The sequence below is a fragment of the Pteropus vampyrus genome, unplaced genomic scaffold, assembly GCF_000151845.1.
Source record: "Pteropus vampyrus isolate Shadow unplaced genomic scaffold, Pvam_2.0 Scaffold171, whole genome shotgun sequence".
In the NCBI taxonomy this organism is placed as follows: Eukaryota; Metazoa; Chordata; class Mammalia; order Chiroptera; family Pteropodidae; genus Pteropus; species Pteropus vampyrus.
The window spans coordinates 2533965-2552239 of NW_011888952.1; the positions used below are offsets into that span (position 1 = coordinate 2533965).

The 18275-nt window shown below is 53.9% G+C and overlaps 1 protein-coding gene across 3 annotated transcripts in view; it reads left to right on the plus strand.

The window, feature by feature from the left end:
* The window catches only part of ATP2B2 (ATPase plasma membrane Ca2+ transporting 2), a 180572-nt gene that overhangs the window by 155805 nt on the left and 6492 nt on the right, over window positions 1–18275 (plus strand). For all 3 annotated transcript variants that reach the window (XM_011370565.1, XM_011370563.1, XM_011370564.1), the window contains 8 exons: window positions 1194–1373; window positions 1555–1642; window positions 5442–5548; window positions 6051–6242; window positions 8888–9101; window positions 9989–10200; window positions 10338–10445; window positions 12487–12669. In XM_011370565.1, coding sequence (XP_011368867.1) covers window positions 1194–1373; window positions 1555–1642; window positions 5442–5548; window positions 6051–6242; window positions 8888–9101; window positions 9989–10200; window positions 10338–10445; window positions 12487–12669 — 1284 coding nt within the window. The remainder of the gene's footprint in view (window positions 1–1193; window positions 1374–1554; window positions 1643–5441; window positions 5549–6050; window positions 6243–8887; window positions 9102–9988; window positions 10201–10337; window positions 10446–12486; window positions 12670–18275) is intronic.

Sequence of the window (18275 nt, forward strand, 5' to 3'; positions counted from 1 at the left end):
CCCTAGTGACCTCAGCTTAACTTGATTACCTCTACAGGGATCCTATCTCCAAGTCCTAGGGGGTGAGGATTTCAATGTATCATTTGAGGGATGGGCCACATTTCAGCCCACAGCAGTCTTCAAATTCTCTCAGCAGTGGCTTTGCAGATTTAGCTCCTGAGACACTTTCAGGGTGGAAGTGAGCTCCCAGGCACTAAGATGCGCAGGAGTGGGGAGTGGGACTCAGCCCCTCCAGGCCCGAGATTCTAAAGTGCTTTGGTCTTTTAGTATAACAGGATTTTCTGTGCATGACATGTCCTCTCCCACTCAAAAATGTTTTGCAGCAAATATCACCTTATTATATTATTTGTCACTGCTCATGGGTAAGAATGTTGTTCAGTTGATCTGTGCCGTGTGTAAAGGGCCATGGCAGCTCCAGGATGGTTTTTTCATCCTAATATCTGGGCAAATCCACAGCTCTGCATAGAGGTGGAGGCAGGAAGGGGGTGGGGTGCAGGGGCGGGGCCTTGCCAGCTTCTGGTTGGCTGGGTTTCTCTAGCCTATTTGGCCTAGAGGTCAGTCTGTCCTGACAGAGAGGGCAGGAGGCAGTCCTTACCCTCACAGAGAAATGTCATATTTTATATGAAGCATAATCATTTGCATTTATTCTAAGCCAATGTCACATTCTGTTAATAAAATGCCCCCAAATACAATGTCCCTTTCAAAAACAAACCTGAAAATATAGGAACATATATTTGTCATTGAGTTTGCAGGAAATGTGCATGTGGATAAAGCAGGGACAAGTTCTTGTTCAGTCGTAGAGTATTCTGTATTCTACTCATCCATCTCACCTAGGGCCAGATCTGAGAGACATTTATTGAGATCTTCCTCAAAGTCTTTGTCCAGGTCAGAATAGCCCTCAGTTTCATCCTACGATGGACTATCATAGTTGATAGTTGGCAGATGCGTAGGACTCTGCAGAGGAAAATTCTGAGACTACATCAGGGTTTAATCAGAGGATACTATGATCGATTAACAATGCCTGCCATGGGCATAGGAAGGGAGGAGATGGTCCATGTGCCATCAGTATCTCCTGGTCATCTAGATCCTTTCAGTGGAGCTGCCTGTGAGCAGGACTCACTCTGGAATCCATGAGGGCAGGGAGAGCCTGCCCAAGGTGGTGCCCAGCCCCATGGCTCCTGCCCTCCTGCCAGGTCCCAGAAGCCATCCGAAAGTGCCAGCGGGCAGGCATCACGGTCCGCATGGTCACCGGTGACAATATCAACACAGCCCGGGCCATCGCCATAAAGTGTGGCATCATCCATCCTGGGGAGGACTTCCTGTGCCTTGAAGGCAAGGAGTTCAACCGGAGGATCCGCAACGAGAAGGGGGAGGTATGTAGCCCAGCACAAAGGGTCTTCAGAGGGATGAACTCGGGTGGAGGGCTGGGAGGCATTGGTGCTGCATATTGTACAGAAGCCAGCTAGTGTGCCAAGAGGCCAGTGACTCTAGGCGCATCTCCTCCTTTCTCTGGGCCTCAGTTTCTCTCCCAACCCCACCTGCATCCCTCTCCAGATTGAGCAGGAGCGAATCGACAAGATCTGGCCAAAGCTGCGGGTGCTGGCTCGCTCCTCCCCTACGGACAAGCATACCCTGGTCAAAGGTAAGACTTAGGCGGGCACAGGTAAATCTGAGACCCAAGTGCCAGGCCTTCGCCTTCCAGTGCCTGCAGCTCCCTTCTAGGATGAAAGGGCTTTTTCCTTGGGCTACCCACACCTGGGGACACCCTTATCTCATCCTATTTGTAGCCCTGAAGGCCTCCTAAAGGCCACAGTGAGATGAGATTGTGAATCTTCTCTCTGGGATTCACCTCCTATAGGAAGCAATGGGACTGACCATCTAGGAGCCATCATGGCCTGAGGAGTAAATGGGGCCCACAGATGTGTTTTATTTGGGTGGTACACCGTTTTTTATGTTGAATTTGAATAACTTTATACAGACCTTGCTCTCTCTTGTTTGACACCATCTTCACTACTCCTTATCGTCTGACATTCAGCCTATTTTATTTATTTATGTTCTATGTGGCCCCAGAGCTTAGGAGTTTGAGACCTTTGGTCTGCTTGGTCTCGAGGCCCCTAAACCATACCTGTAACCAGGACCTCAAGAATAGTTATCCTGGGAACAGCAACCTGAGAGTTGAGGCCAACAACCACCATCCTTCTCCTTCCAGAAAAGGGGACACACCCCTTTGTGAGCCCATCCACGTGGCCAGATACTGGGCACTTTCACGGTCACACAGCTCTGGGTTCAAGTCCTGGCTCTGCCCCTGACTTGTTCTATAGCCTTGAGCGAGTCCCTCCCACTCTGGGACTCAATTTTCCCATCTGTAAGATGGCCATACAGGGATGGTTTCTGGCTAAGGTCTTCTCTAGGGCATCTTGAATTTGTCTCCCAAAGGTGCTGCCCAAGAACATCGATGGAGGCAGATCTGGCCTGGGGACAAAAACGCAGAACCCTAGAACGACAGATTCCTAAGCAGGAGGACCCTGATCCATCCCATTTCTTATTCAGGCACTCCTTCATTCATTCACTCATTGTCCTGATAAATGTTTGTCGAGTATGTGCTCTGTGCCATGCTCTTGGCAGACATGGCCTTTCCCTCTTCGAATTCATCATCCAGGTTTCATCCAGCAGATATTAAATAGCTGGTTTCCCTACATCGAGCTAAAGGCTGCACTGGTGGAAGAGAAGGGTGATCTGGGACCCTCTGCTGGTGTCAGATCACAGGTCATGGAAGGTGGGATGCAGTCCAGGAGAAAGGGTGTTTCAGGCAGGGCAGAGAACTAACTACACTGTGAAAGCCCAGAGGCAAAGAATTCCAGGCACCTTCAAGGAGTGGAAAGAAGTTCAGTTGGCTGGGCCAGGACCTCAAGAAAGAAAGGGAGACTAGAGAAGGAGGTGCCAGCTTTAGATCATGCAGGGCCTTGAACACCAGGCCAGTGACCTATACTGTCAGGGTAGGGAGTGTGGGAGGGCCTTGAAGGGAGAAGCGCTCTTTGAGAAAGCTCACTCCCTGCTGTATGGAAAGTAGCCTGGAAGAAGAGAGACCACTGGGATTGTCCAATTGAGAGGTGACGCCTGGGCTGGAGTGGTGACGGTCCAGGTAGACCGGAAGTCAACAGGTCTGAGAACCATTTGAATAGTAGAAAGGCCTGGGCCCAGTGATTGTTTGGGTGTGGTAGAGGGATGAGGAAGATGTGTGGTCCAGGATTCCATCAGTCTACACCTGTTTGAGAGCCTGCTGTGTTCCAGCATGCCACATGGTTTTTGAGCAGGCATCTTGGTGTTAAGAGTTATGAGAGAAAGGACACATTTGAGGGGAAACTGACACACTCGATGTATGGCTGGCTGAGCTGGAGGCCCTCTAACATCCAAGTGGAGGTGTCCAGAAAACAGCCGTGGAGTCAGGGCTCAGGCGAGAGAGCGGGCCAGAGATAAAGACATAGGTGAGCTATGCTGAGCTGGGAGAACAGAGGAGCTGGCTAAACCCAGGACCCTCCTACCTGAGTGATGGGCAGAGCCTGAGATCTGTCAGCAAAGACCAAGGAGTGGCAGCCAGAGGGGCAGGAGGACGTTTTCTTGCCTAGGAAGACAAAGAAGCCTGGTGAGGAGGAAGGGGTGGCCTACAGCATGAACAGCTGCTAAGAGGTCCAGAGAAATAGGACAGAGATTTGACCATGAGCGGTGACCACAGGAAGACCCCTGGTGACTGCACACGGCAGGGCCATGTCGGCAGAGTGGTAGGGCCATACCAGCACTGGATTTGGCAGACAAGGGTCTGGTGGAAGGTGTCCTCCCAGCTCTTCCCTCTACTAGGAGTAATAGGAGGGCTGTAGAAAAGCTGGTGCCAGCCTGGGGAGCCCCAGAGAAAAAATTGGCTCTATTCCTGCCTTGGAGCAGCACCCAGGCAGGCCAAGAGAACCAGTGGGGACGAAGGCCTTAAATGCCAAGTAGACAGAAACTAGATAGTCCTGGGCAGTGGAACAGCTTGGGGGAGCAGCTGAGATGACTCCTGGAGCACACGTCTGGAAGTTGGGCCTTGAAGGGGTAGAGCTCTGACAGTTGCAAAGAGCTGGAGGGTTGAGGAGGGAAGTCCAGCGCCCCAAGTCAGGAAACTCATTCCATCATTTCACAGGCTGCTTCTGTTTGCCAGGTGCAGGACAGGGAGACATATGGATGGATGGGAGTTGCAGTGATCTGATTAAGGCAGGCAGGGGTCCTCAAGGGGTCACAAAGGCTCCCCAGGGAAAGTGGCCTCCAAGCCAAGACTACAGATGGGTGACAGGGCTGGCTGTCTAAGGGAACAGGCTGTGCAAAGATAGGGTCAAGCAGAGCTGGCTCTGAGGGACCAAGAGCCATTCCTGTAGTTAAATCACAGATTGGAGGTGGCCAGGAGGGTACACGGGGTAAGAAAAGAACAGAGCAGAGAATGGGAGAGTTCTGACTACCCAGGACTTCATGAGTGGAGCTAAGAATGCAGATGTCATTCTGAAGCAGACAGTGAGAGAATGACTCTCAGCTAGTGCTGGTGGGACAGATTCAGACTCGCGTGTTAGAGAGAGAGACCTTAGGGCAGCTGTGCAGACTGGAGGAGGAGCCTGGGATTAGTGAGGGGGCCATGGAAATGATGGGGATAGAGAGAAGTGGAAGGATTCCAGTGAAATTTTGGAGCAGGAACCCCAGGCTTTGGCGATGCATTTGATGTGTGGAACAAGAGAGAGACATGTCAAGGTTGACCCTCAAATTTCTGTCCTGCCCATGCTCAGGGGCCAAAAAACTCCACGCATGCCCATTGATGACATCTTTCACCCACCTTTTCCACTGGCCCCAGCTCAGTGACAGGGCTCACATGTCACCTGTTCATTCTGTTATTCGTTGAGGATTTTATCGAGGATGAATGTCTGGAGAGAGGTCAAGGCCAGAACAGTAGGTCAGGGTGATTGGCAAATGGCACAGCCCAAGCCTCCTCAGCTGTGACTGGACCTCCCAGAGAGAAGATGGTGGGTGAGCACATGGTAGGCCCCTGGCAAAACCCTGCAGTCCCTGGAGGACAGAGGGGCCCCTGGAGCACACACAGAGGGGAGGCGGTTCTGGCCAGGGAGGCTGCTGGCATGGCCATGGGCTGCGGAGAGAAGCGAGGGTGCTGGAGAGGGGAGCAGGCCCAGACCATGGAGGGCTGCAAACCAGCACTGAGCTAAGGCACCTGACATCCCCTGAAGGTGCTGGGAGCTTAGGGCAAGCCTGGAGCTGGGAAGAACCACAAGGGGTAGGGGTGGCAGGGCAGGGGCCAGAGAGGTGGCTATGCCCAGCCCAGGGTCCTCCTGAAGATCAGGGCTGGCCATGCTGCCCCTGCCTCAGGGAGCATCCCAGGGCCCTGAGCACACTCCCACCCCACCCCACAGGCATCATCGACAGCACACACACAGAGCAGCGGCAGGTGGTGGCCGTGACGGGGGATGGTACCAACGATGGTCCCGCACTCAAGAAGGCAGACGTGGGCTTCGCCATGGTAGGAGCAGCTTGCAGGGGGCCTAGGGCAGCGTCAGCAGGAGCTTGTAGGCAGGGGATTAGGGGGATGTAAATGACACAGCCTCGAGCTGGTGGTGCAAGACCTCCAGTTCACACTCAGCCCACCCACTGCCCACTTTGTGCACCCAGTGCTCTCGAGGCTCATCCTAGCCCTCAGGGCCCCTCTGTAAGGGCTGCTCTCTCCCTGCACTGATGGGTCTGGGGTGGGAGAGGGAAGGAGGGGCCAGGGAGAGGTCTCCCAAAGGCAGAGGGCTGGACTAGGGGGGCTTGGTCTATCAGGAGTAGATGTGTGTGTGCATCTGCGTGCACGCATATGCATCTGTGCACACATGTGCACATGTCCTGTGTGATCTGGCTGGGCTGGCAGTTGGGTATGTGCAGGGTTGTGTAGGACTTAGGACATGTAAGGGGTGAGGACAGTGTTGCTAGAGCTGCTCGCCTCCCCAGTCAGCCTACCCAGGCTCCTGTCCCTGTCCCCACAGGGCATTGCAGGTACAGATGTGGCCAAGGAGGCCTCGGACATCATCCTAACAGACGACAATTTCAGCAGCATTGTCAAGGCAGTGATGTGGGGCCGCAACGTCTATGACAGCATCTCCAAGTTCCTGCAGTTCCAGCTGACAGTCAACGTGGTGGCCGTGATCGTGGCCTTCACAGGCGCCTGCATCACGCAGGTGGGTCCTCTGAGGGGCAGGCAGAGCAAAGCATTCCAAAGCCTGGGGAAGGCAGACACCCACGTGGGCATCCCAGGTCATCGTACCCATCAATGGAGTGCCTGCTGAGATCCAGGAACAGACCTCAGGGGCAGGCGCCAGCCCCATGAAGCAGGGGAAATGAGGCTCCAAGATGTGGCAGAGTTTATCCAAGGTCACCCAGCAAATGGAGAGTGTCCGTTCTACATCTGCCTGACCCGGGCACAGGTCTGGCCCTTCCTCCAGGAGGCAGGAGAGGTGATCCTCAAGGGAAGGCAGGGCTCCTGGCCATATAAAGGGCCAGAGGGAGGTAGGAGCAAGGCAGGACCCAAGGGGATCAGGTGGCCAGAGGGGACAAGGAGCTAATGGGTGGGGCCGGGAGGCCTTAGTTCAGACAAGGAGTGTGTCTGGAAGGGCCTGTTCTCCTGGATTCCTAAGGCCAGGTGGGAGCAGCAGGATGGAGTCAGGGGCTCTATGTCACTGCGAGAGGCAGTTGTCTGTCCGGATCTCAGTCTGAGTTTTGAGCCCCGTGTCCTGAATCCAAGGGAAGCCAACTGCAGGCCCGAACATTTGCAGCCATGCTGCTTCCTCACCCAGCTTCATGCAGCAGGAAGGTGATGATCCCAATTTTACAGAAGCAGAAACTGAGGCTCAGAGTGTCAATAGGCCAGGTACCTGCCATTGCTCCCACAGCCTCCTGCCTCACCACCCCAGGGGCTGACCAGCCTGCATGGAGAAGAGAGAGTATTCTGAGGCCTGGTCCCTCCTAGCAGCCACATGGGCAGACAAGTTCCTGCCTGTGGGAGCGCACAGAGGCCCAGAGGCCAGCACTGCCCCGAATTGCTGTGTGGCCCTGGGAATGCTGCTCCACTCTTTTTCATTCTGAGCCCTTGGGGGATACACATGACAGTACCTAATACCCCAGCCCTGAGAGTCAGAGCCCAGGGGAGTGGCGGAAGGGAGTCCCCTTTGCTCTCAAGGGCCTTCTCTTGTAGACTGGATGAAAAGCTCCCTCTAGTGGTGGCTTGAGGCACACTCCCACTGCACCACAACTCATATAAGGCTTCTTGGAGACCAACTGATGCCAGATAGGGAAACTGAGGTTCCAAGAGGACTATCAGTTTGCCTGAGATCTTAGATCAAGTTGGTGGTGGGGCCATGGAGGCCTTGGTGGAGAGATGGGGGGCCCCCAGCCCCAAAGCACATGTAATCAGAGAAGGCTGAGGGGCGTGGGGAGCATGACTGAGCCAGGGCAGAGGTGGAGGAAGTGGCCAAGAGGAATGATCAATATCTATGTGAGTGAATGTATGGGGCGCAGGCAGAGGGGCCTGGGGAGGTACATGGAGAGGACAGAGGGGCGAGGAACAGCTCAGTTGGGGCTGTTGGGCTTACAGGATCTGTGTGCTTCCTGGAGGAAGTGCTCCACTGGTGGATGAGGCTAAAGCCACAGGCAGAAGTCTGGGCTGGAGGGAGGACAATGTGGAGGAAACAGGTGGAGCCAGGGGACAGGTGTGGAAAGAGGGCGGGGCCAAACAAGGGGCCACGGAGAGCACAGATTTAAGAAGCAAGGCAAGAGGAACCCCAAAAGAGATAGAGAAGGGCAAGGAACATTCAGAGAGGAGGAGGAAGACCAGGAGAGTGGGGGCCAGGGCACAAGAGGGAGGTAGTGGCCCAACTTAACAGCGACTTCACTGAGATGGGGCTGCAAAATGTATCCCTTGAACGTGACAAGTAAGGTGCTAGTGACCTTGGAAAAAGACATTTTGGAGGCATGAAGAGGCCAGAGCCTGGCTGCCAAGGACAAGGCACATGGGGGTGTGAGGAAGGGGATGATGAATAGATTCAGCAGCTTCAGGCGGTGTAGACCATGTGATATGATTGTGCGCAGAACAGTGTGAATACGTGACCCCAGTCGCAGGCAGGGAGCGGTGGGGAAGGCGCCACACCAGACTGTAGACAGTGGGAACTTACAAGTGGTACAATCATTGATGAGTTTTAGCTTCCACTATTTCTTACTTGCCCAAATTTTCTGCCATGAAAATGTTATTTTTAGAATCACATGTATATGCAATAATAGCTTAAGTTCAGGTGGGATAAGAAGTAAAAGAAATTGAGTGGTAGGGAAAAGGGGACAGGGTCATGGGCATTGTAGGGTGAGATAGGAGAGACTCAAACCGTTGATAATTGAGGAGAAAGAGGCAGCGGGGAGGGGGAAGAGGGAGATGGAGGAGATGGAGGTTGGGGTGTCTGTGCTGGAGATGGTTGGGAAGACCTTGGCCTTAGCCTAGAGGCGAGACTCTAGGGGGAAGAGGGAAGATATCAGGGATGTGGCTAAATTTATCAGAGGACAGAGAGCTGGTGGCCATCAGGCGCAGGGAACTCAATTTTCTTCCTGCGGGAGGAGATGGCTGAGGCGGGCAGGTCTGAGGCCCTCAGCAAACCTGCTCTGTGCCTGCTCAGGAACCCAGGGGACAGGCCAGCTGAGGGCAGAACCACCAGGCAGAGCAGCCTCAAGACTTCAGCAGGAAGCTGCTGAGACCCCAATGATGAGTCCCACACCAGGTACTCTGTAGCAGCTGGTGGGGCTGGCCTCCCCCTGACAGCCCTCTCCCGGTCGCTGTCTCCAGGACTCCCCTCTGAAAGCCGTGCAGATGCTCTGGGTGAACCTCATCATGGACACATTCGCCTCACTGGCGCTGGCCACTGAGCCACCAACCGAGACCCTGCTTCTGAGGAAGCCATATGGCCGTAACAAGCCCCTCATCTCACGGACCATGATGAAGAACATCCTGGGCCATGCTGTCTACCAGCTCACCCTCATCTTCACACTGCTCTTTGTTGGTGAGTCCCCCACCCTACCCACCAGGGGGTGATGTGTTGGCAGTCCTGTTGTAAAGATCACCATGAAAAGCCTTGGAGGAGAACACAGAAAGGCAAAACTAGGAGAAACTCAAGCAGAAAGCTGTCAAGGGGTGGTTGGGGGCAGGGAGAGAGGAAGGCAGGCCTCTCGCTTACTTGCCGGCTTCCCCACTTACGTACCTACCCTCGGTGGTCTTGGATTCACCTAGACACTTCACACTCAAAAACCCCACAAGCCCTCCTGGCACCAGCTTAGATAGGCTCGCCATCAGTGGATGTCCACACTGCAGCTGGTGGACTCCTCTGCCCTCCACCACGTGACAGCTCAAGTGTAAAATAAGGCCACATGGGTAGGTCCAGAGCCAGCCTGGCCTAGAAGCCCCAACCTCCATACGGGAATTGATACCCTCGTAATAGCCCTATCAGCTTCCAGAGGTCTCAGCAAGGACATGCTCAGTTACAAGAAGTAGCACTTTCAGGAGAGCACAAAGCCATGGCCCCCCAGCAGGTATTCCTAGTTTATACTCCGTCCTCCCAGTCCAGATGAGTTTGCCAATTGGGGGTCACTTTTTATAAGTAGTATCACCTGATAACACAGCCAGCATTCCATCTTCATCAAATTTCCTTAGAAAAAGTAGAAGTTCACCCAAGGTCTTTCCCCGCTAGAAAAGAAAGTGTTTTGTTACCCCTTCACTGGCACTCATGACCACCCAATGGCACATGCCCACCTGCCCCCCTGATGTCCAGAGCACGCCTCCGTGCCCGTGCAGCCCACCCTGCTGCTCAGAAGAGGCCCCTACACAGGACCCAGTGTCTTCCCTCACCACGGCCTCTCGCCCAGCTCCCACGCTCTGCTCTCCGCTTGGCAGGCGAGAAGATGTTCCAGATCGACAGCGGGAGGAATGCACCCCTGCACTCGCCGCCCTCGGAGCACTACACCATCATCTTCAACACCTTCGTCATGATGCAGCTCTTCAATGAGATCAATGCCCGCAAGATCCATGGCGAACGCAATGTCTTTGATGGCATCTTCCGGAATCCCATCTTCTGCACCATCGTGCTGGGCACCTTTGCCATCCAGGTAGCCACCCTAATCTGTGCCAGGGCAGGCAGTGGGCAGCCGGAGCCCTGCCACAGTGCCCTGAGAGCCAGGCCTGCCAGCTGGCCCCTGATCGCCCATCTCTCTGTCTCTGTCTCTCTGCCCGCTTTGACCTCCAGATAGTGATTGTGCAGTTTGGGGGGAAGCCATTCAGCTGCTCTCCACTGCAGCTGGACCAGTGGATGTGGTGCATATTCATCGGGTTAGGAGAGCTCGTCTGGGGCCAGGTAAGTTCAGAATGGATTGCAGAAGGTGCCTCTTCTGCAAAGTGGGGGAAGGGGAAGAGCACTGGCTGGGGAATCCCAAGCCCTAGGAATGGGTTCCAGTTCTGCTAGGGCCTCGCTGTCTGTCCCCAGCCAAGGCCCTCCCCATCTCTGGGCCTCTGAGCAATGGGAGTTGGCCCAGGTTTCAAATGCTGGTCATTTGGGTGCCCTCACTGTGATTTTTGCCTTATATCTAGCTACCAGTGATTCTGTTACTTACTTAATATTTTCTTCCTATTCGTAAGTTTTTTTAACTGAAATTTATTTCAGAAGACGACTTTATATTATTACCATGCATGGAAAATCAATATCACTTGTCATAAGTAGAAGGTATCAAAAAGTAATGTAATTAAACTCTAACTAGATGCCATGGCCTGCCAAGGCTCGGACCTTGAAGCTGCCTAGTTGTTAAAAAGGGAGATTAATATGTGGTGTGACTGATTATGTTGACAGGAGATTAGTAAGTGGAGAGACACCAAGCAGAGGCTCCTTCAGAGGGCCCCAAGGGAACATAAGAAGGCCGACCTCTGCCACATCATAGAGCTATTCAGTGCTGTGTCTGTGGCCGTCTGAGATCCTTCTGACTTTGGGGACCCCTGGGCTGGATGCTCTGTGGGGGCCCTTCCAGCTATGACTCCAGAACATTCTCCCATTGGTCCCTTTCCTAGCATTACCTAAGTCCCAGGCGCACATGTGCACATGCGTACATGTGTGCGTGCGTGCGTGCGTGCGTGCGTGCGTGCGTGTGCACACGCAAGCACGCGCGCGCGCGCGCGCGCACACACACACACACACACACACATACCCCATCACAGTGCTCTCAACTTGTAGCTCAAAGGCACCTGACCAGGATGTGCTGTTTGTGAGATGTGCCCTGAGCCGGATCCTGGGTCAAGGGGCTTTGTGCCAGGATGCTCCATCATCTAGGCAGTAGGGGCCCCAATGGGCCTGAGACAATGTCCTTGCCTCCAAGCTGTTTCCAGGCTTGAGTGGGACGTTCCAGTGGCAGAAATTAACCAGAAGATAAAGAAGAAAGTTTAGTTTCACTAAAAGAAACTTCTTTAAACTTTGGGGATTTTTTAGAGAGCTGATAAACAAGATGTGACTTAGCAACCCTAACCCTGGGCCCCTTCGGGGCCAGGCCATCCTTATATCTCAGGGGCTCATACCCTCAGGGAGCTCCCAGTGTCTGGGCAAGCAGACTCCTAATGCCTAAGGACAATACCAGCAGGCAAAGCCCACCTTAAACTCCCAGGGAACCACTGGGGCTAAGTGTCCAGGCTAGGCTCTGTCTCTCCCTCCAGGAGATATAAGGGGCCTCTGACCTCCGCCACCTCAGCTTCCCCAGGCCTCAGGCCTCAGCACCTGGACAAGCCTTCAGAGGAAGAGTAAAAACGAAGGCACGTCCCCTCCCCATGCTGCTTTCCCTTGCTGGGAGGGCAACCAACCACTCCCAGAGTCCCTGGATTGGCTGCCCTCGGGGCACTCAGCCCCTGAGCCCTTGTTGCTCGCCTTGGGTACCCAGGACCCAGTGACCTCAAGAGGAACGGGCCCAGAGGCCTGAGGGCCAGCCACAGGCCAGGCTTGTGTGCAGCAACTTAGACACACACACCATCTGGCTTAACCCTCCAGCCCTGAGAATTCCCCTCAGCTTTATGTGTGGGAAAACCAGAGCTCAGAGAGGTTAAATGATGTGCCCAAGGTCACATGACCAGTAAGGTCTGGGGTATTCAAAGTCACATCTATCCAACTCTTAAAGGCCAAGAACTTTTCACTATGTTCCCCTGACACAGAATGAGTGAATGAATTAAAAAGCAAATTAATAAGATTTAAAAATTGACTTGAGAAGTAGGTGAGACGAATTAAGGAGTGAGTTGAACATGTAACTAGGTAAGTGGGTCAGAGGAGAGGGAGAGTGAGCGAGTAAGGTGGGGGTGGCAGAGAGGGAAAGAGGCCGACTGAGGGGCAGCTGCCGTTGCCCTGATGTTGTCTGGGTCCCCTGCAGGTCATTGCCACCATCCCGACCAGCAGGCTCAAGTTCCTCAAGGAAGCTGGCAGACTCACGCAGAAGGAGGAGATCCCGGAGGAGGAGCTCAACGAGGACGTGGAAGAGATAGACCACGCCGAGCGGGAGCTGCGGCGGGGCCAGATCCTGTGGTTCCGAGGCCTAAATCGGATCCAGACCCAGGTACAGGAGGTTCCCAGGGCTGGCCCCACGCCTGGCCGGGCAGCCAGTGATGGAGGTGTGCGCACTCCATTCCCCCGCCCAGGGCCAGGGTCCAGACGTGTGCTCACCATCACCAGCCTGTTGCGCAGCCACGTTCCTCACACGCAGTCTCCCAGCAGCCTCCTCAGGAACGTTCCACCTCACCCTCTTGGCCAGCAAGGGATCAGACTGGGACGTCGAGGGATTTGCTCCTGAGGGCAGGGGAGGGGGTGACCCTGAGGGCTGAGGCGAGTGAGGGGGACTAGCCAGGGTTGCTGGGGAGACTGGGCTCAACGCTGCAGGGCAGCTACTGCGAGGCTGGAGACTGGTCCGTGTGAGGTCAGGATGGCAGCTTCAGGCCAAGGTTGGCCCAAGATTCTCTCAGGCCTTGGGATCAGCCCATGACATCTGGTCACTTCTACACAGGCACACGCATCCTCTTCCTCCACAGGAGACTTCACCAGGATTTGGAGACAGCTCTGGGGAGCAAAGTTCACTTTTCCCCATGCGCACACAGACACACACATGCACACACATGCACAGCAAAGACACCTGCAGAGCACTCAAGCAAGATGCATGTCCAGCTAGAAGCAGGTTTCTTCCCCAAGACAGAAACTGTATGGCTGCCACATGCCACATGCCGTAACCATGCGGGCCCCCACACAAGCCACAGGCTCTTACAGGAGCCAGCCCCTCTGCCTGATTTGGCATTATAGGTCATAGCATGCCTTCATAGTCCTGTGAGATGAGGAACAGAGGGGACTGTGAAACTAAGCAAGGGTAAGTCTCTTAACCCAGACCACCTGGGAGAACTGCATCTGGCAAATTCATAGCCACCCCACCCCACCCCTCACATTCTGTTAAGTGTTGCAGAGACCCCCCGCCTTCATCCTACCCAGGGTCCTAGCACTTTATTTAACTATAAGAAACAGTAGATCACCTGGGCTGCCTCACACCCCCAGTACACTGTCCCAAACACCATCTCATTGGCTCTCATAGCCCCCAGAAAGGTAGGTATGCCATCTCAAGTTTTAGGGGTGACTAATGTTTGGGAAACAGTGCTTTTTGAGCGCTGCGGTAGGGGACACAGGCAGGTTTCAGACCCAACCATCTGATTCAACCTGAGCTCTCCTCCCCAACAGGAACCCCAGCGCCCAGCCCTCTGGGGGCAGCTCTCAGTGCACAAAGCCCTGGTGCTGTCACCAACCTGGCCACAAACCCTATCGGGGGTCTCCAGGTTGCAGGAGAACGCTAGGACTGTAGTTTTTTGAGTGGGCACAGTGCCTATCCAGCCTGACTCTTACAGAACACTCAGGGTATGCCAAGTGGTTGGCCACTCACAGATAACCCTGCCAAACAGGTGGCGTTGCCCCTTCCGAAGGACAAGAACCTACACTCAGAGAGGTGACTTGCCCAAGGCCACCTAGCTTAAAAGTGGCAGAGACAGGATTTGGGCTAAAGTAGGTCTATCCCAGAGCCCCCACCATATACCACTCTGGCTCCACACCTGACCCCAAAAGGGACCAAGCACCCCTTCTTGCCTCCAAACACCATGTTTAACCACCCTCAGCCCCCGGCCCAGCCCCATGACCCCTGAGCCACTAGAGCAGGACAAAGGCCAGACCCCTGTGTCCTCTCTGGGACCCTGGGGCCTACAGGTGGACCCAGAGCTGCACAGACATCTTTCAGAGCCTTGGAGTGTGTCTGGTATTTTTTTGTTTTGATTTCAGTAACGTTGTCATTGTTGCCGTGGCTGCGGCTGTTCTCGTGGCGTTGCGCCTGTCAGTCGTGTAGCTGTCGTGTTCGTTCTTCTCGCAACTTGTCTCGTTCTCTCCTCCGTTGCAGATTGAAGTAGTCAATACTTTCAAGAGCGGGGCCTCCTTTCAGGGGGCCCTGCGGAGACAGTCCTCCGTCACCAGCCAGAGCCAGGACGTAGCCAATCTCTCTAGCCCTAGTCGCGTGTCGTTGTCCAATGCTCTTTCCTCTCCGACCAGCCTTCCTCCTGCTGCAGCTGGGCGTGAGTGTGAATCCTACTGCCTCGGGCACCACCGACGCCAGCGCCGGGCGGGCAGGCGGGCAGGGGCCGGGGCACCAAGGACATGGGGGGCAGCCAGTTATGTTTAGGGTCTGAGGGACCACAGTCGGTCAGGAGATCGTAGCCTGTCATGGGGTGGCAGTCACTCGGTGGGCCAGGGTCGGCTGGGGTCAGGGTCAAGTGTTACCACCAGTCAGTCAGGGGGTCATGAGGGTCACAAGTGGTCAAAAAGTCTGGGTCAGTCAAAGGATCATCATCAGTCAGGGAGGATTCAGTGATCAAATGTCTCAGTCCACTACAGGGTCACAGCAGCCAAGGGGAACAGTTGGCCAGAGAGGCACAGGGTGTCCCAGTCTAGAATTATACTCAGTCAACAAAAGCCTGGTCCATGAAGGCAAGGGTCAGAGTCGGCCAGGAGGTCACAGTTTGCAGTCAAAGTCAGGCAAAGGGTTACCGTGGTCAAAGCCTTCAGTCGTCACAGTCAGAGTGGGGCCGCGCCAAGAGAGCATTCAGTGTAGGTCAGAGATCACAGTCAGTCAGGGGTCTTAGGCCACCAGAGAGATCGCGGCCTGGAGGCCCCACGCCCAGTGGTTCAGAACCATCTGTCCTCTCCCCTCGCACACCTAATGACATCGGCTGCCTACTCACACTTTTCCCTGCATGCTGAAGGTCTAACCCCTTCCTCGAAGGGACGAGGCCCCTGAGTCATTCAGTTTGACCTCAGGTAGGAAACGGTGGGCCAGGCCTCACATCTTGGCTGGGTGCCAGAAGGCCCTAATAGATCTGGTCTAACCCTTGGTTTCTTGCCTTCCTTACATGAGAGATAGCCTGACCCTGACCCCCTCCATCATCGCCCTCCTGCCAGCTCATCTCCTTACACCACCACTGTGACCTGGGCCTCTCATCTCTGGCTTTGTCTAGATCTTTCTGAACTCCTATGGCTTCAGGTCCTGGAGGAAATAAGAAGTCTCTACTTACCAGCTGCCTCCCTTACCTTGTCTCCAGTCGGCCCCCTCCAAACTTCAAGGGAGCCCTAGTCTAGTCTTCTCAGATCTCCACAATGTGTTTGTTCACTTAGCCAGCCCTTGGACTTCTATGACAAGTAGACTCCAAGCCTCATCTCTTGATACTTTATAAGGTGCCTCTACTCCCATCCAAACACAGAACACCCACAGCACACATCCCAGCCACTGAGCTGGAGAGGACCTGTGTGCTGGGTGGGAACCATGCCATCTGAGCCCTCTGACAGGAGGTGCAAGCCACAGAATGCCTGTTGATGGCATATGCTCATGTCCCATGACCTTTCAGTGGATACAGTCTTGCCAGGTATGCAAGATGACAGGAAGGGTGCAGAAAAGGTGTTGGAGGAGTCCCTCCTTATTTATTCATTAGCACAAAAACACAGCGACGGTGAGGCCAGACTAGCCAAGGTGAAGTGGAGACACAGTTAAGCACTGGTATCCGAGTCACACTTCCATGAGGAACTGCCACTAGGAAATCACTGCCAACCTTTCTCAGGGAAGGAAACACTTTGATTCCGTCCTGTCCCCCTTCACACCAGAGAGCCCTCACCTTAGTGGGAGGCCCTCACTCAGCTGGCCTACTTCTGCAATGCCTTAGCTCTGGCCTTGCTCAGTGCCGCCACCTGTCTTGAAATGCAATGACCAAAAGCGTTCTGGCCTGGAGAGCCACTTGGGGAAAAAAATCCATTTCTTCAAGTTCCTGCCACCCCTCCAGGTGACGCCTGCCTCCCTCTGGCTGGGTCTGACTGCCAGAAGTCTAGCTTCTGGGTGCATTCTCCGTTCTTTGTCTGATCTTAGTTCAGCCTCTTCCTTGAAGCGAGGCACTTTACACAGGATGCAAAAGAGCCTATCTGGCATTCCTGCCTCATAGCCTTTGAAAGTCTTTCCTTGGTTTAGCCCCTCATCTTGCTTTCACAGTCTAGAAGCAAGAGCTCAGTCACCTTAAACCTCGAAAATTGAATTCTCATCTTTTCTTCCGTCATTTATAAAACCATTCAATAAGGTCTGGTCCTGTGACAATCAGTTCTTAGCACTTCTTCAGAGAAATGCCCACTTCTGCCAATCCTTTGCTTTTTATCTCTAAGCCAACTTCCTTCCAGGTCAGATTGATCTCCTTTATCCCATGGCAACCCCAACTTTGAAACAGCCTTCGAACAGGAGCCTGTAGGCCATGCCCATGACCCTTCATTCTCTCAGATGGCCCAAAGGGATGGGTCAGGCACAGCTCCCTCACTCAACTACCACCTTGCCTCTCCCCCAGGAATCATGCCTCCTTAAGAATCTTGCATTCCTACCCTCTACTGTAGAATCCAGCCCATTATTCTGGGTCCCTTCTTGGACCTTTTTTTTGGGTATATAGTCTCAAAAAGAGCCTGACCGTCCCCCTGTCCGAGGGTACTGATTCCAAAAGGGATCACAGCCTCTAGTTTCAACACACACATTTTGACCAACACCATCACAATGTGAACTCTAAGTAAATGTCCCCTACTTCTTCCTCTGCTTAAATAGTTTCTGTAACAATGTCACCTCTTCTGGTCGCCAAGGAATCTCAGGCCTTCCAGATCCCAGGCAGGCTCCCTTCAGAAGCCAAAAGACTTTCTTCCTGGAAGGAGGTGTGAAGCAGGTGGCCAGGAAATAAGAGGCCCCTGATTAGGCTAGATGAAATGGTAGGCTATCTCCTACCTTCTCCGAGCAGGGTCTTTTCCTGGGGATTCTCTAGCAAAGGAGGGTAGCCATGTGCATGCTGAGTCAAAAACACCTGGGGTCTGTGTGCCCTGGAAAGAGTCAAATCACTATCCCCTGGGTTATTAAGAGTTGGACACCAAGGCTGGAGGCAGAGCAGTGTGTGCTTGGCTGACTTCTGACTCATGATGTTGGGGCAAGGAACCCCCGACCATGTCACACACCCCTCCACTGGCACCACCGTGAGATGGAGGCCCCCAGCAGAGAGAGGTATCCAGGGACAGGACAGTCTGGTCAGACTGGCATCTGGAATATTTTAGGAGGAAACCGATCCATTCTCTGGATTTCTTCTTCTGACTTACTCAGAAATGGGTTTGTTTTTTTCCCCTAGAAACTTATTAAAACACCCTTAATGCCTTATACTTAAGCCTCACTCAACATCTTCCCAAGCAGTTCCCCACATCCTTCACTTCCCATATGCCTCACAACTGAAATAGAAGGAGGGAGGATCTGCCAATACATCCATTTAACTGAGAAGGACACTGAAGCTCAGAGAAGTGGACTGACTTGGCCGAGATCACACAGCAAGTGAGGGGCAAAGGGTCTGACTGCAAAGTCCCTCATTTTTCCCACCACCCCACACTGCTTCCCAGACAAGCCCACAGACCTGGAACCCACAGAGATTGGATTTCCATTCTGAAACCAATGCCCACACCCACAGCTTCATCCAGTGAAAAAGAGCCAGTCCTTCTGGAGTCCAGAGGCCAGAAGCTGTTTCTCTGAGTAAAACTCCACCAGCCTGGCAGGGATGGGGAGAAAGGCGCCTTCCACTGGTGATCCAGGACAAA